Consider the following 25,656-nt stretch of genomic DNA (forward strand, 5'->3'; position numbering starts at 1 on the left):
TGTGCAGAGTACTAACTATAACAGAGAGAATCATCAGCTCCATATGAAGCCTGAACCCAAATGACTCCTTTTTGACCTTTTTTGTTTTCTTTCTTTTTAAAAGCGTGACGGTTTCTGGAATGTACCATTATTCTCATTAATCGAGGGGTACCACTAGTTGCTATTTTGCACAAACTTCGGAAAAAAACCAGAAAGTCATGTAAAATATATAATTGAAACATTCTACTAAAGTAGATTTTCTAACAGATTGAATTTACACATTGCGCAGCGTTATTATTTTTTTTTAATTATTCAGTTCTATTTTGTTATTCTCGACAGACCCCTGTACATCTAAAAAAATGAATACTTCGGCGCCTCATCTCAAACGACTTCTTAGTGGATGAGAAGTGCACTACGTAAACAGTTATTGTGTATCTGACGTAGTGCACATGTGTAGCGAGTATTGCGCTATTTGGAATTCAGCCTTCTACATAGCTTGACGGTTCCTGGAATGTACCACTATCCTTGCTAAGAGGGTTGAACCGTTAATTCATATTTTGCATGAGCTTCGAAAAAAACGAGAATATCATGTAACAATATATATTACACATTTTATAGAAGGTTATTTTTACCATTATGTTGCATATTTACTAATTAACTTTTAGTTAATTGTGGTTTTATTTCGTTATTGTTGTTCAACGCACCCCTAAATCTGAAGAAAATGAAGCGCCCGGCGCCAAATCTAAAGCATGTTTATACACACAGATGTCAGGAGAAACTTTTGCGGTGTTGAAAGCTGGAAAAATCACCACCAGTAGGTCAGTACATTATTATAAACTCGTCAAATGATAAATATAGGCTATTTGTTTACGAGGAGGTTATGCTCAGCTTGCTGACTAACGTGCTAAAATACTAAACATTTTCAGGCTTAAAAGTTTTAAAAGCTTAAAGTCTGGCCGCCATTTTGTGTTTCTGTTATTAGTGAGTAATTAAAAGTAAAAATTCGGTGCTACACAATCTCTCTAATTGACCTCTGTGTGTTTCAGTTTAAATATTTACTAGAAACAGACTGATATGTTTGTTAAAATGTCGGTATTTAATAATGCAGAGTAATTAAAGCAGCTCAGTGTTAAGCTGGTGTTTAAGTGGCTGGGCGATATGACAGAAATATTGTATCACGATTCTTGATGCACGGTTTTATATATCACGATATACAGTTTTGCTCATAAAGTGGCAGCAATTCAGAAGGGATGCATAAAAAAAACTGTTATAAATCATAATAAATCTGTCTATTACTGTGTTTCCTAATATAGCTAAATAAATCTGTGTCTGTAAATGAAATATGGGTTTTTGAATGCTGTGCATTAACGCTGCACCCCGAGTTCAGCAAGTGACATCAGATCAGTAAACAAAGTAGCACTTCTTTACATTTAAATGAGTTATACTGTATAAACAAGTATCTGCTTTAGGTCAATCAATCAATCTTACAGACACACACTATATAGACAAAAGTATTGGGACACACCTCTTGATTATTGAATTCAGGTGTTTCAATCAGACCCATTGCCACAGGTGTATAAAATCAAGCATCTAGCCATGCAGTCTGCATTTACAAACATTTTGTGAAAAAAATGGGTGGTTCTGAAGAGCTCAGTGAATTCAAGAATGGGACTGTGATAGGATGTGACCTTTGCAATAAGTCAGTTTGTGAAATTTCATCCCTGCTAGATATTCCACGGTCAACTGTAAGTGGTATTATTGGAAAATGGAAACATGTAGGAACAACAGCAACTCAGCCACAAAGCAGAAGACCACGTAAAGTTACAGAGCGGGGTCACCGAGCGCTGAGGCGCCTGGTGCGTAAAACTCTTCATAGCTGAGGAGTTCCCAACTTCCACTGGCATTAATATCAGCACAAAAACTGTGCGGCTGGAGCTTCACGGAATGGGTTTCCATGGCTGAGCAGCTGCATGCAAGCCTCACGTCACCGAGTACAATGCCAAGCGTCGGATGGTGTGGGGTAAAGCACGCTGCCACTAGACTCCGGAGCAGTGGAAACATGTTTTGTGGAGTGACGAATCACGCTTCTCTGTTTGGCAGTCTGATGGGCGAGTCTGGGTTTGGCCGATGCCAGGAGAACGTTACCTGCCTGACTGCATTGTGCCAACTGTAAATTTTGGTGGAAGAGGGATAATGGTATGCGGTTGTTTTTCAGGGGTTGGGCCCCTTACTTCCACTGAAGGGAAATATTAATGCTTCAGCATACCAAGACATTTTGGACAATGTTATGCTTCCAACTTTGTGGGAACAGTTTGGGGAAGGACCTTTTCTATTCCAGCATGACTGTGCCCCAGTGCTCAAAGCAAGGGCCATAAAGACATGGTGGGATGAGTTTGGTGTTGAAGAACTTGACTGGCCCGCACAGAGCCCTGACCTCAACCCCATCAAACACCTTTGGGATGAACTGGAATGGAGATTGTGAGCCAGGCCTTCTTGTCCAACATCAGTGCCTGAGTCCCCAAATGCTCTACTGGAAGCTGTTATAGCTGCAAAGGGGGGACCAACTCCATATTAATGTCTATGTATTTAGAATGCAACATCATTAATGTCCCTGTTGGTGTAATGGTCTGGTGTCTCAATACTTTTGTCCATATGTTAAATCTATAACACTGACTATACAGTTGGCTGTTTTTAAGAGGTAAACATACATCACTCATTACAGTTAGAGGGCTAGATTGTTGCTAACAACAGACAAACACAGAGGCTTCTGTGATTTATTTTTTTTTTTTAATTTAATTTTTATTTTTTTATTTTTTCCCCACCTCACTTTGCAGCTCAAACACACAGAGGTCGAAAATGGCGTAATTCCAAACTCTGACTTCGGAGTTAAGTCAAGTGCATTAAACCTTAGGCCACGCCTCATACCTGAGTCTGATGTTCTTTGTTGAAACTATGTGCTGAGGAAGAAAGTAGCTGCTTTAAGGATCTGTATCTGTTTTTAGCTCTGTGACTTTACTTTCTGTCAAATCTTTTTTATAGATCTCTTGTGTTTCAGAAACCACATATCCACTGAACAACTGAACAGCTCCGTGTGGTTTGAGGTGAGTGTGAGAAATGTGTTTTCAAGGGAAACTGGACATTTTGGACAAAATGGAGGACTTTTCCTTCATCAGCTGTGCAAGCAAAGTGTGTCTGAGTCCATATAACTTGTGTAACAATATATATAAAAAAATATCTTGTGTATGTTGCACAAATGTTGCATAAATGTCCATTCCATCAAATAATGAAAAAATTAGTTAGGAGATAATAATTACAAGACACCCAGACTCCTGATAAACTCAGTTTAAAAACCTAATCTGAATCCAGTTCAGTTCAAATTACCTGTCTAGCTGAGACTCACAACTTTAATATGTTTTCTAAACCACTTAAAAGTTGTATCAAGCAAAATGATTTACAGAGCCATCTTATGAGTTGTGTCAGTATTTGCTTTACTTCAGCATTTATTAAAGACTGATAAAGGAAGATCAGAGTTCATACCATGTTGACAGACTACAGGAGCATTAGTGGGTATAAGACTGAAGCGTCAGTTCTCCTCCAGGCTGAAGATGTGGCTGAACTCGGAGCAGGTGGCTCTCACAAGCGTGATGTTTGAAACCTACGTGACGGAACATCACAGGAACGACATCCTGCAGATCCTGCAGGAACCTGATGAAGATGCTCATTACTCGCTCGTGGTTAATGCTATGACCTTATTCGAAGCCAACATGGAGGTGGGCGAGTATTTCAACGCCTTCCCCAGCCAGGTGCTGCACATATTCGACGAGGCTCTTCACGCCGCCGCGCTCGCCATCTCTCGGTCCGAGCCGCTGCAGAGCTCCTTCAGGCTGAAACGCAACCTGCACGTCCGCATCTCAGGTAAGACAACAGCGTACAGATGAGGGGATGCTCCTAATGGGTGTGAAATACGTTCAGTGTCTGCTTATTTTGCATCAGGTGTAGATCTGAAGTGTAAGGAATGTGTGGGAAAGAAACAGAACAGTTTAACATTTATCTGCAGTAGTAACATTTTAAAGGAATTATGGGATCCCCTTGACTTTGTGTAATAAATGGAAACCAGCTTTTGCTGACAAAAAAAAAAAAAACAGTTTTAAAGTTCATTTTGAGCTCACCCAGTCTTTCGGACCAACATAATCAACAGTAACAATCAAATGTGGCTGCTTCAGTGGAGTTGAACTGACTGAAAATTTTAAATTAAAGCAGCGATAAGCAGTTTGTCTCTGAACACTTCTGCTAAACTGTATTTGCATCCTGATACCCATCACTAAAATAGATGCTCCGAGTGAAAAAAATAAAAGTCTGTACGATGCACAAGAAACAACGTGCTAGCTTGAAGTAATTAAATCTAAGACTAGCATTACAGCAGAGTTATTGATAAACAGATAAATTGATAAACTTATGGAAAGGATGACTGAGAGGGCTGATGTGCAGCTTCCAGATAGGAGTGACAGCATGTAAAAGGGAATATGGATGAATATCATTGCAGTTTTTCAGCAGTGAAGAGACCTGAAGTGTGAAGTCCAGCTTGATTTGCTTAGTGATAATTATTTAGCGTTAGGTTTGTGCATAACGATTCGAACGTCTCAGCACCACATTACACTGCCATGATATCCAGTGACGTTCATCCTAGTACTGCTAGACATAGTGTCACTATATAATACACCAGAAATACTCAGAATTGTTCTCACCAATAAAACAGCAGACATGGCAATCAATTTATGAATCTCAAGTGATCCGCTCAGGTGTTTTGAACTCTCTGATATGAACTGACCCTGACCGGAAGCCCCGCCCCCTTCCTCCATCTCGCCTGTTGTTCTCAACCGGACTCTTGGGGCGCTCTCGCTTTCTGTCACTGTAAATGGAGAATGATTTGAGTTCATTAGTGTGAAATAAAATCCATCAGTGTATGTTCACTTTAGCTAAGGTTAGACAAATATATATTAAATGTCTGTTAATAATATTTATAATGAAGGCCACTGAATATTTTCTGCTAAGAATAGTCAAAAACGGCACTTTCGGTTTTCACCTGAAAGAGAAACTAGGATGGAGATTTTGACCTAAATCTAACGAGTTACAAATAATGTTAATGCTGATGATAATTAGACAGTGATGAAATATGCTGTTTTTTACCTCCTGTGCCAGTCACTGCAGATGTATTCAACCTGAAAGCATTGAAAATGTTGGCCATGTGGACATTAAACAATGGGTAAACAACACAAATGTTTGGTTCCCAACTGCACAGCTGATTATTATTAGTAGTAGTTGTATTATTATTATTATCATTATCATTATTATTATTACATGTATCACTTCTGGACAATTGTCCAGTTGATTGATCGGGATGTGTTGATTAATTTCCTTTACCAGCAGCTCTGACAATAGTTCTGACTGCAATCAGCTGTGCTTATAAAACAGTTACTTCTGCTAATTTTTTTTTATCACACAAACAGAAATTTAATAGCACGAGTCTAAACAAATAATAATCCAAGATATTGCGGCTGACAGTGAGATAATATAGAAACTGTCGTTAAAATTTAAAAAATATCAGCAATAACCCGTTTACTTTCCTTGAAAGTACTTATTAAACAGCTTACATTGTAAGAGGGAGAGTAAAATAAAAAAATATTTAAAATAAGCGTTGAAGGCATTTACCTTTTTGTCTTCAGTCCCTTGATATTGTTTTTTTTTTTTCTGTTCCACTTGACAACTCATTTTTAAAACATTTACATATTTGATTTATTGTAATTGCTTTTGACTCAACCAACTCGTGACTCTTTGATTAATAGTTGTGTTTATAAAGTAGCGCATGATTTAGGTCACGTGACTGTCTTCCAGGGAGAAAGTTCTTTGCTTGATCCCAAATGACTCGCTATTTGAACATGTAGTGCACTAGATAGGGTGGAGAAGGCACTAAGTCATTGCCTACATGGTTTGGTGCATTTATTATATAGGGAGTAGGAAGCTGAGAAACAAATAGTGAAGTAACAAACGAATACTCGAGTGTTCAAACTATTCAGGTCTGCTGTAGATTCATTATGTGGAAGAAATGACTGAAATGCATCAAAGGCTTTACAGCAGGAGCATTTCTCCTCACGTCCGATCTCCTCAGCCTGTTCTGTGTATGGCGCTGAACTCGTATTGTCACCGGTAGGGTGATGAAAAGCGTCAAGCTCAGAATTAACATGACTGAATCCTTGCTTTGATTATCCGGTGCCTGAAAAGAATCTCCTTTATCTCTTCCATTAGCTCTGTTTGATGTGCGGCTTCTCGGAGTAAAGTGGCAGAGATGCCGGGTTTCCCTGCAGGCGTTTGGGTAAAAAGTAAAACCCCAGCGTGATGCAGCGATGAGACAAGCTTGAGGAGGAACTGCACTCTGCAGGAGCTTTATCGATCACCAGATGAGGAGAAATGTTCTCACCTGAGACGTCAGCGTTGAGGGACTCGGTATTGTCTGAACGTGCTGCTGGGGAGATAGTGAGCGATTTACTATAGCTCTTGGCTCATGGTGTGTTTTTAGAGTGATTTTCATTACAACACACCCGCTGCGCAGCGGATTTACTGTGTGAGGTAAACTTTAATTAAGTTGCTCAGAAACACTCGTCTGTTTCTGGTTGATAATGCAGTTTTCAGCGCGGACATGAATTTTAAGTAAGGAATCAAAACCCTTGGTGGCGTTCTGTTGTAGGAAAATAATCAACTTAAGGGCGGTGATAGTAACTCCGCTTCGTCTCTGGCTGCATCAAACCACCCCAAAGCTGATTTTCCTATAACAGCGTGTTGTGAAGTGTTTTATTCCTCACAACAGAATGCCAAATTCTTTTATTTATCCATGAACAAGTACTACTTTTTGGCCATTTATAGTTATATTTAATGTTGTGGAACATCTGTGATGCTATTGTCACTTATGTTGTAAAAGTTATAAACCACTGGTCCGCCACTTTTTTTTTTTTTTTTTTTTTTTTTTCCCCCCCCCCTTACGGGGTTGCGGGTGGGGTAATTATGAGTCGGAGAAAATGCAGCTTGTTATACCGAGACGCCACGAAACAGACTGACAATGTATTAGTTCCTGTTATCACTTGCATTATAGCAGCTATAAACATTTACTGAAGGACACGGAAGATTCCTCCTAATACTGTTAAATGAACCTCTCCTTACAGAAAACGTCACAATATCAACAACTATACATTTAATTTGTTCAATAACATTATATTCATTTTAATTCATTTATTATTGGTTTATTTTTATTCTTAGATTATAAGAATAAAATCATAGGCTTATATTAATGCTCTTATTCTCAACATTATCGTTTCTATAGTAACAGCTCATTCACAGGGACTTGTATGGCAAGCGTATAATCTGTGATCTAATCGTGATGTTTTCTGTGAGGAGACGTTTATTTAACATGTATGGAAAGAGGCTCCAGTGTCCTGCCATGAACCAACTTAACAACCGTAAACAACACGTTCATTAATTTATTAAAAATTGTGAACGTTGACAAATTGGTGTGGTATAAGAACAGATTTTTGTCATGGATTATTTCCCTTTAACCACATACCACTGAGTGTTTTATTCCTTACTTAAGCTTGCCTTCTGACCAATTAGAATTGAGGGACGTGGTATAATGGAGCATATTCTTTTAGCTAGGGGTGGGGTGATATGACAGAAATATCATAACTTGATTCTTAAGAGCATTTCTGTGATACATATGTATCACAATAATATTAGTTTATGAAAAGTTTCCCCCCAGTTGTACTTAATATAAAAAAAAAAAAATGAATTGAATGATACTTTATTTGATGTTTACAAGAATACATTTGTTCTTAGTTTTTTACATTAAAATAATAACATTTTATTAATAAAAACAAGACAAACAGTTAAGGGTAGAAGGGAAAAACAATCTGTACAAATTTACAATTTAAATGTTTAAAGTGCGTAATTTTAACATCAGCTGCTTCCAGTCAGACTGTAATTGTTTTAGGAAATTACAAAATACAGTTGTGCTCATAAGTTTACATACCCTGGCAGAATTTATGGTTTCCTGGCCATTTTTCAGAGAATATGAATGATAACACAAAAACTTTTCTTTGACTCATGGTCAGTGGTTGGCTGAAGCCATTTAATGTCAATCAACTGTGTTTACTCTTTTTAAATCATGATGACAACAGAAACTACCCAAATGACCCTGATCAAAAGTTTACATACCCTGGTGATTTTGGCCTGATAACATGCAAACATGTTGCCACAAATGGGTTTGAATGGCTATTAAAGGTAGCCATCCTCACCTGTGTCCTGTTTGCTTGTAATTAGTGTGTGTGTGTATAAAAGGTCAGTGAGTTTCTGGACTCCTGACAGACCCTTGCATCTTTCATCCAATGCTGCACTGATGTTTCTGAATTCTGAGTCATGGGGAAAGCAAAAGAATTGTCAAAGGATCTGTGGGAAAAGGTAGTTGAACTGTATAAAACAGGAAAGGGATATAAAAAGATATCCAAGGAATTGAGAATGCCAATCAGCAGTGTTCAAACTCTAATTGAGAAGTGGAAAATTAGGGGTTCTGTTGAAACCAAACCACGGTCAGATAGACCAGCTAAAATTTCGGCCACAACTGCCAGGAAAATTGTTCGGGATGCAAAGAAAAACCCACAAATTACTTCAGGTGAAATACAGGACTCTCTGAAAAAAATGTGGTCTGGCTGTTTCAAGGTGCACAATAAGGAGGCACTTGAAGAAAGATGGGCTGCATGGTCGAGTCGCCAGAAGAAAGCCATTACTACGCAAATGCCACAAAGTATCCCGCTTACAATACGCCACACAGCACAGAGACAAGCCTCAAACCTTCTGGCACAAAGTCATTTGGAGTGATGAGACCAAAATTGAACTTTTTGGCCACAACCATAAACGCTACGTTTGGAGAGGAGTCAACAAGGCCCATGATGAAAGGTACACCATTCCTACTGTGAAACACGGAGGTGGATCGCTGATGTTTTGGGGATGTGTGGGCTACAAAGGCACAGGAAATTTGGTCAAAGTTGATGGCAAGATGAATGCAGTATGTTATCAAAAAATACTGGAGGATAATTTGCACCCATCAGCCCGGAAGCTGCGCATGGGACGTACTTGGACATTCCAACATGACAATGATCCGAAACACAAGGCCAAGTCGACCTGTCATTGGCTACAGCAGAATAAAGTGAAGGTTCTGGAGTGGCCATCTCAGTCTCCTGACCTCAGTATCATTGAGCCACTCTGGGGAGATCTCAAACATGCAGTTCATGCAAGACAGCCCAAGAATTTACAGGAACTGGAGGCTTTTTGCCAAGAAGAATGGGCAGCTTTACCATCGGAGAAGATAAAGAGCCTCATCCACAACTACCACAAAAGACTTCAAGCTGTCATTGATGTTAAAGGGGGTAATACACGATATTAAGAACTGGGGTATGTAAACTTTTGATCAGGGTCATTTGGGTAGTTTCTGTGGTCATTATGGTTTAAAAAGAGTAAACACAATTGATTGATAATAAATGGCTTCAGCCAAACACTAACCATGAGTGAAAAAAAAAGTTTTTGTGTTATCATTCATATTCTCTGAAAAATGGCCAAGAAACCATAAATTCTGCCAGGGTATGTAAACTTATGAGCACAGCTGTAAATATAAAATTTTAAATAATAAAAATATATCACAGTATCTTAGAAAAAGTGCATTGTGATGTAATTCATCAGGATATCATATCATATTTCATCGCCCAGCTCTAGTTGTAGCAAGGCTAAGGGAGAGGATGATTTTTAGAGAAACTGTGATGAGATTAAAGCTCAACCGTAGAAAATCGAGGTAGCTCCTGTAACAAGAGATGGAGTTTAGATGGAGGAAATTACTGGCACTGTGCCTGCGTCACATGGCTTTTATAAAATACTGGTACCTTTTGCAATCGCGAGCTGGTCTGGAATCAGACTGAAAAAAGCCGCAGGTTGTTCTTCGCTCAGGGACATGATGAGAACATAATGGACAGTCTATAAATAGCACAGAGAGAGAGAAAGAGAGAGAGCAAAAGAGAGAGCACAGGCAGGCGGTTATCAGACAGCAGCTCAGGTCTGATTGTGCTGAGGACGAGTGCTCTTTAACCTTCCTTCACTGAAGGACGTTGTTACATCAGACTTTCAGTCGGATCTGTAGGGACGGGGTTTACTCAAGTGCCGTTTTAGGAGAGGCAAAAAGCCAAAAGAGCGAGGAGTGAGAAGATGCTTTGTAGGAGGAACAGAGAGAAAAGCCTTTCATCCCCAATGACGTTTGTGTGGTGAAATATTGGACTGAATGCCAATGAAGCAGAGCTTTTTTTTTTTTTTTTGGCTGTTTATGCTTCTGGGCACGTGGGATGGAGAAGGGAGCTGTGTCACCTGTAATTACAGAGACACTCTGTATGCTTACAGATATGACAGATCAGGAAGTGCAGGCGTCATTGCGTCACCGTTTCCTGCACATTAATTTGGTACAAGGGAACTGCGCGTGTTCTTATCTCCCTCTAATTAAAGTTATTAAGGCATTGCTTTCATTTATTAAACAGCGCTGACCTTTTAAACACACTTTCAGGGTTACTTTATTTGCTGTTGCCTTCAGTGAAGCAAAGCATCTTGTAATTTTTTCCCCTTCTCCCCCCTGATTTGTGGCCTCCCCCAAGGCCAGGAGCTTCTCTATAGATGAGTTTACAGTGCCATCTAGTGGATTTGTTAATTATGCAGCAGTTTCAGTCATTGTTTTAATATTGTAGAAGTAATATTGAGCTATATCTTTTACTCAGAATAAAGGGAAATGTGTTGCTTGAAATTTTACTTAAAGGAGCGGTTTGAATAAAAAATAAATCTACATTTCCTCCTTCCCACAGATACGGTACAGGACTTTTTTTTTTTTTTTTTTTTTTTTTTTAATCCCATTCCCCCTTTAAACTGCACTTATTATTGGCTGTACCTGTCTGAGATATTTTCTATCAAACTAAATTGGTTCTTTTTCCTCAAAGTATAAACAAATTAGTCATTTTAACCAGAGCGACCTAATCTTAACCAATTTTTATTTATCAACTTATCAACAATGAGTGTTTTTTCCCTTAAATTAAATTGCAGGGTTTTTAATTTAGTTGCATTCAGATAAATAAAAAAAAAATGATACCTTTTTTGGTTTTTTCTTTTTGGCTTAGTGTGTCATGAATTTTGGTTTCGGTGCATGGCTACTTATAGTAGTGCTGGTCGTGGTTACTAGGAGGCTTGTAAACCTCATGCTTCTATACAACATACAATTTCTTTTCTTAAGACAACAATTCGTTATTCGAAGATAACTCCAAATCTCCTGCAATATAGTTCAATTTTATAACCTCTGATAGATATGTGACCAGAATCTGGTGCAGACCGACTGTTAATTATGCAAATGATGATGTAGAGAAGGGCTATTTTAAATGTGTCAGTGCTACAGGCAAATCACCTCGCCAGCCTGTTCAATTATTTACACCTCAGTATAAAAATATGGTTTGTTTTTTCCATTCTGTCTTTTTTTTTTTCTTCTTTTTTTTTTTTTTTTTTAAATAAATAATTGATATAATTGAGTGATTACATTCCAGTATATATCAAAGGCTCTGGGTTACTGATCAGAAGGTCATGGGTTCAAGCCTCAGCGCTGCCAAGCTGCCACTGTTGGGCCCTTAACCCTCTCCGCTCCGTATCATGGCTGACCCTGTACTCTGACCCCAACTTCCTGACAAACTGCGATATGTGAAGACGGAATTTCATAATGTATATGTGACAAGTAAAGGCTTCTTCTTCTCATCTGCCAATTCACTAGACATAATATTAAGTGTTAGAGACGAAGTTCAAGTTCAATCCCAGATCTGAATAATCTCTCGGCTCAAACTTTTTTTTTTTTTTCTTTTTCTTTTTCCTTTTCCTTTTCCGTTTTTTTTTCTAAAGCCGGCTTTGTGGATAGTAAATGTGGTAAACATCACTGCAGCTCCTAAACCCGCCATTCTTCACAGCTGTCTCTGTCCTGCACCTACAAGAGACATGCCACTGTTCTGATTACATTACAGCTCCATAAGGGTGTAAAATGGCTCTGGATTACGTGGCACGTTTTATCCTGTGATTATTTCTGATCACAAACCACTTTTTTATATTTGACCAAAGCAGATTTAATAAATTGTCCATCTTGTCTGAAACTCCAAGGTTTGCCCGTGTGTCCCGAGATGACCAGAGAGTACATCCCTAAAGCCCGGGATGTGGGCCACTTCCTGTCCGTCACCGGCACCGTCATCCGCACCAGTGTGACCAAAGTGCTGGAATACCAGCGGGACTACATATGCAACAAGTGCAGACACGTGTTCTCCGTGCAGGCCGACTTCGAGCAGTACTACAGCTTCACCCCACCCAGCCGCTGCCCCAGTGAGGACGAGTGCAGCTCCTTCAAATTCAGCTGCCTGGCAGAACAAGACGCCCCACCATCATCCTGCAGAGACTACCAGGAGATCAAGATCCAAGAGCAGGTCAGGACCTCGGGACCGAGGCCTTCTGCGAAATAATCATTGTAAATTATAGATAAGTTGTCAGACTTACTGTGAGGCATCAGGACCCATGTCTAGTCTTCTCCAGTGGTTTTAAATGTGAGGGGAACGTAATGACCTCCTGAGTGATGGGGTCATGATGCCTTGTTGCAGGTACAGAGACTCTCCGTGGGCAGCATCCCTCGCTCCATGCTGGTCATTTTAGAAGACGATCTGGTGGACAGCTGCAAATCAGGTAAACATGCTGTGCTCATAACCCAATTCTGTCCAAATTAATGCAGTATGATCCCTGTGCTCTTTGGCTTTGGGCTTGTATAGGTTATTTAAACAGCTGTTTACATCAGGGATTAGGAAAGAGGTGAGATTTGAAAAATATATAATAAATAAATAAATAAAATGCTCATGAAATGGAATTTGTCATTTCCATATGCAACATTAAGTCTTGTCTCTCAGGCAGTGGATAAGAACTATTATAAATATTATATTATAAATATTATCTAATACTGGGATCTTTTAATATCTTTTTTTAAAATTTGTATTGCTGTTAATATTTAACATTTGAATATGTAATATTAACATTTTAATTTGTAATGCACAGCTCTTTAATGTAACACTCATTATAATTGATAAAACTGTTTTTTCTTAAGGATATGTTTATTTAATGATTTAATAAAAACACAGTAAGCTGTAGCATACATTGCTATGCTACTGTAGTGAGTAAATAAAATTATTTTATCGACATTCATTTGGTGAAGGGAACTGCGCGTGTTCTTATCTCCCTCTAATTAAAGTTATTAAGGCATCGCTTTCATTTATTAAACAGCGCTGACCTTTTAAACACACTTTCAGGGTTACTTTACTTGCTGTTGCCTTCAGTGAAGCAAAGCATCTTGTAAATCCCCCCCCCCCAAGGCCAAGAGCTTCTCTATAGATGAGTTTACAGTGCCATCTAGTGGATTTATTAATTATGCAGCAGTTTTAGTCATTGTTTTTATATTATAGAGCTAATATTGAAATATATCTTTTACTCAGAATAAAGGGAAATGTGCTGCTTGAAATGTTTTACTCAAAGGAACTGTTTGTATAAAAAATAAAAAAAAAAAGCATTTCCATCTTTCCAAAAATATATTAAATCAGCCAAGACTTTTTTTTTAAAATCCCATTCCCACTTAATACTGCAGTTATTATTGTTGTATGAGATCTTTTCTATCAAACTAAATTGGTTCTTTTTCCCTAACGTATACATTTTATAATTAATAAATACATTTTAACCAAAGCGACATAATCTTTACAGACACTACATGGCCAAAAGTTTGTGGACACCTGAGCATCACAGTTGTATGTGCTTGTTGAACATCCCATTCCAGATTTATTCCGCCTTTGCTGTTATAATAACCTCCACTCTTCTGGGAAGCTTTCCACTAGATTTTGGAGTATGGCTGTGGGGATTTGTGATCATTCAGCTACAAGAGTATTAGTGAGATCAGGCACTGATGTTGGTGAGGAGGTCTGGGGTGCAGTCGGTGTTCAGTGGGGTTGAGGTCAGGGCTCTGTGCAGGACACTCGAATTCTTCCACTCCAACCTTCACACACCATGTCTTCATGGAGCTCGCTTTGTGCACAGGGGCATTGTCATGCTGGAACAGGTTTGGGCCTCTTAGTTCCAGTGAAGGGAAATTGTAATGCTACAGCGTACACAGACATCCTATACAACTGTGTGCTTCCAACTTTGTGTCAACAGTATGGGGAAGAACCACATACTTTTGGCCACAGTGAGAATATAAGACTATAAGTGTGTATAAATAGAATGAAAGGTTTGCTAACAATGCCATAACCTCTGCTTCACTGAGAACATCACAGATTATTTGTGTTTTCTCCAGGAGATGATATCACGGTGTATGGGGTTGTGTGGCAGCGTTGGAAGCCACTGTATCAGGACTCTCGCTGTGACGTGGAGATTGTACTGAAGGCCAACTATATCGAAATCAACAACGATCAATCCACAGCGGCAGTGGCACTAGAAGACTTTCAGAAAGAAATTGAGGAATTCTGGGAAATTCACAAGCACAACCCTATAGCTGGTATAGACGTACTAATGTGACACTAAACGTTTAAATATACATAAAACTAAGAAATGAAAGTGGGCAATTGGATCCACTGGAATTGGCCTATTTAATCAGATTATTACAAAGTTCCTCTGACTGATCACACAGTTCTATCCTGATGGGCGTGGTCTCTTTCAAGAAGACCCTGCCCCCATCCACATAAATCTCTGTGTATGTCTATGCTTATAGATACAGCACTCTAATTTTCTTTAATACAACTTTTGTTGTAGTTGTTTTGTTGTATTTATGGCTTTTGCATTGAGTCAGCATTAAAACCTTTTTAGATTTCCAAACATCACTTTTCCAACTAAATTAAATGTTACATAAAAATGTGTGTATGGCAGTAAAGAAAGCAACACATTACATAATAGACCTCTTTTCAGACAAAATAACATAATGAAGGCTGTCAGGTTTTAGCGTCGAAAACAGAGGGAAGAGCGACAGTCAGAATCTCCTAAAGAAACATGGCAGATTCTCCAAGATGCTCAGAAAACCTTACCAGCTAATTTCCTTCTAAAACAGCACAAAGTGTACCTGAGGCTACTGATGTTTTTAGAACGGTTGTCTCACCACATATTAACTTTATTTATTAATGCTTACTACACTTTATAGTAGATTTTTGATGTAGAAAACGTTAAATTTCACTATTTTTGAAAGCATCTTTGCTTTACAGCATTTCTTTACACACCAAGGACTTTTTTTTGTACATTTATCATCACTTCTTTAAAAACAGGACGCACGAGTCCTTTCAGAGTAATAACAAGCTAACGTTAGTTTACCAGTTTGCTGAAGTCCGTCTCACCTTTATCAAACCTTATTTATTTCTAAATCTTTTGAAACCTTTAACATGAACTTTTTTCCCTCACGGAACCAGGTTTTTTTTTTTCTTCCAGGATGCAAACGCACATGTAGCGAATAGGAAAGATTTAGGAAATGATTATTAGTCTATGGAACTATTAAGCAGTTTACTCGTAGTGTTCAATTGGATAGAAGTTTCACTCGGATTAGCCTCAGATGGTTTACTCTACTCTGATTTAGGGTTTGTGGGAATTTTAAGCAATATACATGTGATGTGCTCTAGCTACATATATTTTTAATTAATACATTAGCAGTTAATAATAACCTCATTTTCTGCTTCCTTGGATTTAGATGTAAACATATATATATTTTTTTTAAATTTCAAATGAGTTATATTTATTTCAAATGACTTGTATTAATTGATTATCAGACTCCGTGTAACATAGCTAGTGTAAAGATATCCAAACTCTTTGATTTTTCTGTGTAATACTCTCTAATTTTTATCTTTCTCTCCTTGTTCTAACAATCTTAAGGCAGGAATCAGATTCTGATGAGTCTGTGCCCGCAGGTGTTTGGGATGTATGTGGTAAAGCTGGCTGTAGCCTTGGTTTTGGCAGGTGGAGTGCAGCGAGTCGATCCCTCAGGAATGAAGGTGAGAGGTATGTGTGTTCCTCTTCACGCCTCCTCAATTAATAAAGCACTGCGGGGCATGCTGTTCTAGGTAAATAATCAACTTCAGGAGTAACAGTGACTCTGCTGTACATTGTGCCGCATTACCTCACCCTGTCACTGATTATTTTTCTGTAATCGTACAGTTCAATAACAATACAATAATCTTTTTAAATTGCTTAAAGAACGACAGGTTTTTATCCATTTATAGTTATATTTAATGTTGTGGAACATTAAAACAAGTTAGTTCCTCTTATCACTTATGTTTATAAAGCTGTAAACAGTCGTTCCATCATCAGCCTTTCTTTTTTTTCTCTCTCTTGATGTTAATGAGACAGAAAACGGTAGCTTATATGACTGAAAAATCAGAACCTGCAAAGTCCTCTGTGCTGAAGACTCTCCCTTAGTGAAAATCTTTGTGCCTTTTACAAAACACTGACATTGGAGACTCCTTCCACAAATGTTAAACCGTTCTTACACAAAACATCATATCAGTGATGGCCTGTTTTTATTTTTTAAATAATAGCACTTTAAATTTGTTTTAGCCTTGGATTATGTGGAGCTCGCTGTGAATGCGTTGTTGCTATATTAACAATAAAGTATTGAGTGCATAGAGAATTGATTTGCAGCTGGAATTATTGTCAGAGCTGCCGTTATAGAAGATTAATCAATACATTCTGACCCATCAGAATCAGGAATTCAGCAGCACTGTGGTATAAAGATGTTTATTTTCGGCAGGTGAGTCTCACCTCTTGCTAGTGGGCGACCCTGGCACTGGGAAATCTCAGTTTCTGAAGTATGCAGCAAAAATCACGCCGCGTTCAGTCCTCACTGCTGGCATCGGCTCCACTAATGCAGGTACTGACTCAGCCTTACTCTAAATACTATATCTTCACATCTACAGAAGAGGGCAGTCAGGTATCTGATACTCTGTGTGTGTGTGTGTGTGTGTGTGTGTGTGTGTGTGTGATCACTAGGTCTGACTGTAGCAGCAGTGAAGGACTCTGGAGAGTGGCACCTGGAGGCAGGAGCGCTGGTTCTCTCTGATGGAGGCCTGTGCTGCATAGATGAGTTTAACAGCATTAAGGAACACGACCGCACCAGCATCCATGAGGCCATGGAGCAGCAGACCATCAGTGTGGCTAAAGCTGGGTTAGCAATGCTCCACTGTATCTTACACCTGCTGCAACCTGTACAACAACAGTGCTCTTATACATTTATTACATGTCACACTGTACAAGATCCTGCACTGCAGCACCAGACTATAAACATTTTCTGTCAGTGAGCTTTATGATGCACAAAAATGACCACATTCTACTTGGCTCACCTATGACTGCCTGGCTCTATACACGCGTTGGACACAGATTTGAGACTGATTAGGTCTGACTATGCCTAAAATATATCAAATTCAATTCAATTCAGTTTTATTTGTATAGCGCTTTTAACAATGGACATTGTCACAAAGCAGCTTTACAGAAATAAATGGATTCAAAAAAGTATATATTGTAAATATGTGAACTTATCCCTGAGCAAGCCAGAGGTGACGGTGGTGAGGAAAAACTCCCCGAGATGATATGAGGAAGAAACCTTGAGAGGAACAAGGCTCAAAAGGGAACCCATCCTCATCTGGGTGCAACGCATAGTGCAATTATAAACAATTCCCTTCTATTATTGTGTACTATATGGACAAATAGTGCAATTGTGCAACCAGTAAATTCATCACAGTTTTCGCAAGAAGTCCGGTTGGTTAAAATCTATCCACCGTCCACTGATTACTGATTAAGTCCTGAGTACAAAGGTGCTTGTGGCAACTGCAGCTCCAAAGCCACTAATTGCGCATTAAAACTGACCTTGTGCATAAGATGTCCTCATTTTAAGACTTGTCGAGCAGATTAATCGGAGCAGTGTGGATCTGAAACGACTGACAATTATGTAGGTGATTTGAACTCTCCAATATTAAATGACACCATTGGAAGCCCCGCCTCCTTCCACCTTCTGACATTAGTAATGTTTTGGCCTCTGCTCTCGTCTCTGCTCGATTTTTCTTACTTGAATATATTCTCTGATCCAGCGCTCTCATGTTCTATCGCAAGAAAGGGAGAATGTTTTGATTTAATTAATGTGATTATAAAATCTATCAGTGTATGATTGAATTAGACGAGTATATTGTTAACTATATACGGTACTGAAAATTTTCAGGCAAAAATATTCTACTGCAACTTTTGGTTTTTGAACATTTTGACCAAAAAAAAAAAAGAAAGAAAAATGGATCAAACAGTGAAAAATTACTTTTTTTTTCAACGAGATACACTGCACAGGTAATTTGTAAACAGGACAGTATTGAATGTGTTCTGTATGGTTTTTACTGTTTGACATTAACGAGTCACAGTGATTGTGTGCAGCAGTATTATTGTGTGTAAACCTGCCATTAGACAGTTGTACAGCATCCTACACTGGTTCGTTATTCATCTGTCTACAGATGTTTTTCCTGAACTATCACTGCCTTGTCATATTATGGCTCTCACTTAATTATGAAAGAAAACTGTGAACACTAATGACGCGTGTTTCTCTCACGTACAGAATGGTGTGTAAACTGGACACAAGGACCACGATTCTGGCAGCCGCCAACCCAAAGGGCCAGTACGACCCCAATGTGTCCATGTCTGTGAACGTAGCTCTGGCCAGTCCTCTCCTCAGCCGCTTTGACCTGGTTCTCATCCTGCTGGACACCAAGAACCCGGAGTGGGACAAAATCATCTCCTCATTTATCCTCCAGAATAAAGGTTCAGCTCAGTCAGCCTGTTTTTATCCTGTTACTCATGCCTGACATGTATTAATGCATCACATCACTCATGCCTCACCTTTCACATAACAGGTATCATTAACCTGTTACACTGAGCTTTATTGCGTGCTTCTTTCCTGACACTTGTAGCCCAGTAGCATGTCTTTAAAATGGCACTCGGGGAATGCTGTAGGACAGAAGGGCACGTCTAATTGCTCTGTTTACATCCTTATGTGTAATAAGGACATGAGCATTTGTGATCTTTTGAACCATGGCATCACATGGACATAAGGCTTTATACTGTGTTCCAGGGCTAAATCCAATTTCAGTGCTTCTTTCTATTTAGAAAAATAGATAGATTCAGTTCTGCTCTTCTCTAAAATCTCAAATACTCTAATGCTGTCTGTGCTTGTGTATACCGTAACCGAAAATATATATAGGACAGTGCTTTCATTTAAAAAGGGAACGGTACCGGTTTACCATGTGTGCTGCCATTACACACTGCACAATTTTACCCCTGAGTTCCCTGTCGTAGAATTATTTTGGGGGTCTACACTCCTTGCCAATCAATCCTCCCTCCACATCTTTTTCTTTACTTCCTTATTTTCTTGTTTCTGTAAAAAATAGTGCAGAAACAACCAAACTCTTGACAGTTACATGATGGACAGCTCTTGCATTTTTATTTATATATTTATTTATTTTTGTGAGAAAGCAGGATTCTGGGATCAGGCATGCCTTGCCCAGGTGAAAGGTTATGTAGTGTGTGTGTGTGTGAGCCTTGTCTGAGATCGTGCATGTAGTGTGCACACTGACGCACAACAACAGATCGTAAGTGATAAAAGTCGTGTAGTGGGAACGGTACAGCTATTCTCAGATTTCTCAGAATCTCAGATAATCTGGGATTGGCTCCAGATTCATTGCAACTCTGACCAGGATATAAAGCACTTACTTTCTTTTACTGTCATCTTTGTTTTAGCTAAATTGTTAGAAAATGAATAAAATGGCCACATAATGAAAACAAAACTGCATTACGGTTCGTCTGTTTCATCATCGTCTTTATCTTTGTCTCGCCCAGGTGTCCCGAGTCAGTCTTCATCATTATGGAGTATGGAGAAGATGAGAGCGTACTTCTGCGTGATAAAGAGGCTGCAGCCGCGCATCACTCAGGACGCCAACTCCATCCTGACCCGCTACTACCAGCTGCAGAGACAGAGCGACAGCCGTAACGCTGCACGCACCACCATCCGCATGCTGGAGAGCCTTGGCCGTCTCGCAGAGGGTCTGTCCCACACACACACACGCACACACACACGATTCCTCTGCCATATCACCTCTCTTATCATACTTACTAGTACAGTATACATCTATATCAGTATATCTCTCCTAAATTATCTGACTCACAATTATAACTCACATAAAACATAGACCCTGTTTTGTTTTTTCTTTCTATTATTTTATATATTTTCATATATTTAAAGTAATACACACTTTTAAAACGCAAACTTGCATTCAAGAACTAACGAGCACTAAAAGAGCCACATCGTCACTTTTCTTTCTTTTATCCATTTCCTGTTTCCAGCCCATGCCAAGCTGATGTTCAGAAAGACCGTGACGGTGGAGGACGCCGTAGTGGTGGTGTCTGTTATGGAGTGCTCCATGCAGGTACGTCACCTCCGCGAGAACGGGAATGTTATATAATAATAATTGTTCAGTGGCGGCCCCTTTAATGAAAAGGGTGGGGTAGAGGGGGCCAATATATTGTGCAGAGAAACAGATGGGCTACAGTCAGTAACTGGGCTCCAGTCAGTAATCGTTTATAACTGATAGAATATAACTTCTGTGGTAGGGGTATCTGATAAAATGGCTGACAATCGAGTGTATAATAACAACACTACTACCGTGAATAACATAACAGGAGCTTCTAACTCTGTATGCCGTTTGTATAGTACATAGTTTAATGAAGTCTGTTTCTACATTTTGATCAATGGCTAAATGCAGAACAAAACTAATTGCAATATGTTTCCCTTTGTATATAGGAATATGCTCAATTTTATGCTTGTTCTAATAAACTATCATTTTTACAGTAGCAACAGCACTGAAACTCCACATAAACAGATTTTTTTTTTTTAAAAGTATGGAAGGTTTTCTCTGGAGAGACGTTTAGCATCTGTGTAACAGTGAGACACAGGAAAATCTTCTGGACTTTGCGGTTTCTGTGTAACACAAGCTGCAGTTTTCATGGTCTTAACTTTGAGAAAGGAAAAAATAGAGGCTGGTATGTAACGATTATTTATAGTTGCTGTAACACAAGTCATAAAAAGAGAGAACTTGTTTTGTGGATGTTTCACAACATGTCACTAGTAACAGATAAAAAGTATAATGTCATTAATGAATGAAACAAACATGTTGGCAAATTGCTGTTGTATAAGAGTAGTAAGACTTCGGGACATGCTGTTATAGGAAAATAATCAACGTTGTCGTGGTAGTAGTATCTCCACTTTGCACTGGGCCGCTTCACACCACCTCGTTGCTGATTATTTTCCTGTAACAGGACATTCAAGCCCTCTTATCTAATTATTTCAAGATTTCAAGAACATAGAGAGTATTAAATTTACAAAAATCATTAAAATATCAGTGTGTGCCACTAGCTAATAGTGCCAATAGTGTCTCCTTATTTCTTAGGGAAACATGTCTTTGCTATTCCTACAAATGAAACACTCTGGAATTTGTTTTTGTGTCTGCGTGTCTTGGCCACAGGGTGGTGCACTGCTCGGTAACGTGGACGCTCTGCACACGTCCTTCCCCGACGACCCTGGAGAGCAGTACAGAATCCAGTGTGAGATTGTGCTGGAGGGCCTGGGCCTGACCCACATCCTCAACAAAGAGCTGCAGAGGCTCTCAGGGTAAACCACATGTTAATGGAGTTACCATGATTATCCCTAATTATCAGTAAATACATGTCTTCAGATGAGCTGCTTCCTTCATTCCACTCCTCATGACTGGGAAGTGAAATGAATTCTTTTCACTTCTGAATTCTTGGTGTAATTGTGAAAGCTTATGTGCCCTGATGCACCTTGAGGTTTGAGATTGAGATTTTTTACTTTAAATTATAAAAAAAAGATTTCTGCATGAGGTTTTTTCTTTATTTTTTTTTAAATGCAGATCACAGGTAGCATGGTATAAATGTATCAAATACTGGGTGTGAATATATAATGAAGAATCCACAACATTACGATTTACTGTTACCTCTGTGAAGTAGATTATTCCTCACCCTGAAGTGTTGTTTTTCCCTCTTATCCCACAGCAAATTGCCAACAATTACAATTTTTGTTACTTTAGAAATAATAACATATTAGAATGAGTGTGTTAATATAAACGTGTGATTTGAGTTACTGCTGTCACCACTGTCAGAGCTGCTGTTATAGAAAATGAATCAACACCTTCTGACCAATCAGAATGGAGAATTCAACAGCATTCTTCACTCTGTGGCAGTATAACATGACCGGTTCATTAATATTTAAATGCTTTTGAATGCTAATTATTTTAAGTAATTAAAGGTTGAATAGAATCTTAAAGGAGTTTGCAAGTCTATAGTGCTGATTTACATCTTAGAAATAGTTGGTACTTTTAAATGAAGGACTAGATTAAAGAGAATCAATTCCCCATCCCTAATTTTCATGCTTTCTTCCTCATTCAGGAAGCAGGACAGCTCTCATGAATCATCTGGAGGTAAGCAGCCGAGTGACATGCGCAGAGCGAGTATAAACAGTGAAGAGACATCTGTCTCTGACCCGGGCCTCGACTGGTTTCACAACTTAACCAGTCCAGCTGAGGGGAAAGCAGCATTCCCAGTGTCTCCCATTCACTCCTCTACACAGTATCACCCAGCTAACACACCATGCCCTAGTGTGTTGCCTAGCAACAGTGGCTCGGCACATGGCGAGGGCTCAGCGTGGGAGAAGCAGGCCAACGAAGACAGCAGTTCAGTAGTGCAGAAGATCTCCAAAAACCTCAGGACCAAAAGATTGAAAGGGATGAACACTAAGCGCTTGGAGAACGAGGAAAAGAACGCCGTGGATGAAAGATTAAATACAGAGCAGCCGTCGTCTCCACACACACTTCCGTGCCACAGCACGCCGATGGTGGACAGGAAACGACCTTCTAAAAGAAAAGCTACATCTTTTAGTCCACCTGTGATGGAACAGTCCGAGGGTGATATACAGGTCGACCTGTCGAGCTTCACCTTCAGACCCAGAGAGAAAATGACACGCACAGATCAGGCTCGTGGTTCAAATCAGGCTCCTAAAATGGATGGAAGGGATCACAAAATTGGCACAGATCGAATTACGCAAACGAAAAGAAAAGAAAAAGAGAATGAGCAAGATCGGTGTCCTGAGCCACCAGCAGAGGGCAGCAGTGCGTGTAAGAAGCTCCGAGTGCGAGTCCAGGCTGAAGTTGTAGAAATTCCCTCTGAGAAGTCACGAGAGAGAAACAGAACAGCTGATGATGCAGAGCGCAGACGCCAGCAACTCGTCCACAGCCTGAGCAGTGCAACTCCAAACGAGCCTGATTCTTCCGTTCAGCCACGCCAACCAAAGACTAAAGTCGCTTCCTCCACCATGGCCAAGCTTTCCATGTTCTCTTTTGTTTCCTCTCCTGAGGAAAAGACCAGCCAGAATCTTACCGCAGCTCCAACACAGGCGAACAACACGCCGGTTTCCAAGGACGGCGTAATGGAAAAAGATGCCAGCGCAGTGGAAAGTGCACACACAAGCACTCCGACTGTAGAGCAGAAAAGCTCCATGAACTCAGCCACAGAGACTTATCAGAAGACGAGCAGGCCACACGCAAGGACGGAGATGTGTGAAGAACAATCAGCGAGCTCCAGGAAGAGGAAGTGCTTTGAGTTGAGCTCAGCACGTCCCGGAGGTCTTTTCTCTGGTCTCTCCTTCTTCAGCTCCTCTATTGTAGATGATGAAGCTCTTGATGTGGACTGGGAGGAGGAGTCCAGAAAGAAATAATTATTAAATGTTATAAATAAAGTAATACTCCAGCAATACTCGGTCGAATCTCTATCCAGTATTTCTGTAGGTTATGTGTAATCACCATGAGCAACACACTTTCCTGTTCTGAGAAAAGAACAAAAACCATTATTATAATTGATGTCTAGGGGCAGATGTCAGGGCAGGTGCTAAATGTTTTAAAATGTGACAATACGATGCAAATTCAAAAATGACAGCTGTTACACTACCTAAAAAGGTATTAGGATGAAACAGACACTAGAGAAAGTCTTAGCAACGTGTTTTACTTTGAGTGCTCTTAAAGTTTTGTTGTCAGGCCCATTTATCTGCGCTGGTGGTGGCATTACCACAGTTTCTCCCCACTGAAAATCTAGTGCCATCTTCATTTACTAATTTTTTTTTGTCTGCAGAATTCTTAAGTAAGTGCTACAAACATAATGTGGCACAAAAATGATTACTGCCCCAACAGCTGCCCTTAGTCTCCCATTATATGCGAATTCGTGTGTAAACAGGTTTTTGTTCTTTTCTCAGTTACGTTCTTGTCTCTGGTAATTACACATACACTACAGATGCTGTAGAAATTAGATTAAAAACACTGGAGTTTTCCTTTAACATAAAAAAAAATTGTAGATATGAATCTTGTTTTATGATGTAAAATCTCTTTTTTTGGATTATGTGAAATGAAAAGCTGCTTGGGAAAGAAAAATCCAGCAGTCTCCTCCTGCTGTTGTAAAGCACTGCCAAGTTCTGAATCAACAGTAAAAAATGCACTCTGTACTCATTTCTGCTCTTTCATCAGCAAGTATAACGTTCCTTCATGCTCCCCTGTGTTTAGTGATGATATAGTGGCCATGCTTTTCTATAACACTTCTCTTATTGCTGCATTTTTCATGACCACTTCCTTCAGCAGTGCAGGATAACTGCTGACAGAACTGCGACTGCTCGTTACGTTGTGTTTAGCACGGCGCTATCCTTCTACAGCTTCAGTACAGAGACTGCTGTAAGTGCATCTGGTTATATAGTGCTCTATAGTCTTCCTTACCGTATAAATGCATTCTGGATGGCAGATATTGTCAAAAAAAACTTTTATTTAGCAGCTTTTAGGCTGAAAGACTTTTATGAGAAACTTCCAAGGAGATCTTAATGAGAGCTTGAGATGGACTGAGGTAAGTTAAAGTTTGTGCTCAATATTCTGACAAAGTGATACAAATAACAAAGTAAATAAATGCACTTTACAGGTAAAACCTCAAACAGAATTAAAACACAGCGAATATGTGTAGTGGGCTGGGATCTCACAGAATCTGCCAAAAGTGATGAAAAATCTGTTTTTGGCCAAAATCGGGTTGTCTATAACATACTTCACCTCACTTTTAAGCAATATAGAAATGTTTTTATTTTCTTTCAGACATTGCCTGGGCTAGCTGCCTTCAAAGGTTATGTTGTGTAAGGAGCCAGTTTAATAAACTGTCAGTATGTCTAAAAATGCCAAGAATCTTGCTAGCTAACTGTGATTTCCTCACACAGCAAATGTCACACTTTGATCAAGTTGTTGGATAGTTACGTGTCGTAGCAAATCGAACATTAGCCTGATCAGTGCTCCTGCGCCCTCATGTCGTCATCAAAACAGAGAAGAGTGCTTACACACACTAAAGACAACAGAGGACAAAGATTTAAAATGTTTAAGTGACCTAATAAAAAGTGTGCGAGAC

General features: G+C 39.3%; 1 protein-coding gene across 3 annotated transcripts; it reads left to right on the forward strand.

The window, feature by feature from the left end:
• Positions 1-392: 392 nt before the first annotated feature.
• On the forward strand, positions 393-24,724 carry mcm9 (minichromosome maintenance 9 homologous recombination repair factor). 3 transcript variants are annotated; one of them, XM_053242102.1, is made up of 15 exons: positions 394-797; positions 2,814-2,863; positions 3,017-3,080; positions 3,578-3,894; positions 12,238-12,554; positions 12,726-12,807; positions 14,453-14,653; positions 16,009-16,134; positions 16,883-17,002; positions 17,122-17,296; positions 18,725-18,927; positions 20,002-20,205; positions 20,506-20,588; positions 21,684-21,829; positions 22,624-24,724. In XM_053242102.1, the coding sequence occupies exons 4-15, from the start codon at positions 3,585-3,587 to the stop codon at positions 23,945-23,947; spliced, it is 3,291 nt and encodes a 1,096-aa protein (XP_053098077.1). In that variant the 5' UTR covers positions 394-797; positions 2,814-2,863; positions 3,017-3,080; positions 3,578-3,584; the 3' UTR covers positions 23,948-24,724. The 3 variants fall into 3 exon arrangements, with proteins under 3 accessions (XP_034169814.2, XP_053098077.1, XP_034169810.2); XM_034313923.2 differs by lacking the exon at positions 2,814-2,863 and having other exon boundaries at positions 393-797; positions 3,035-3,080; XM_034313919.2 differs by lacking the exon at positions 2,814-2,863 and having other exon boundaries at positions 3,019-3,080.
• Positions 24,725-25,656: the final 932 nt, after the last annotated feature.

This window comes from Pangasianodon hypophthalmus, chromosome 19 (genome assembly GCF_027358585.1).
Source record: "Pangasianodon hypophthalmus isolate fPanHyp1 chromosome 19, fPanHyp1.pri, whole genome shotgun sequence".
Classification (NCBI taxonomy): Eukaryota; Metazoa; Chordata; class Actinopteri; order Siluriformes; family Pangasiidae; genus Pangasianodon; species Pangasianodon hypophthalmus.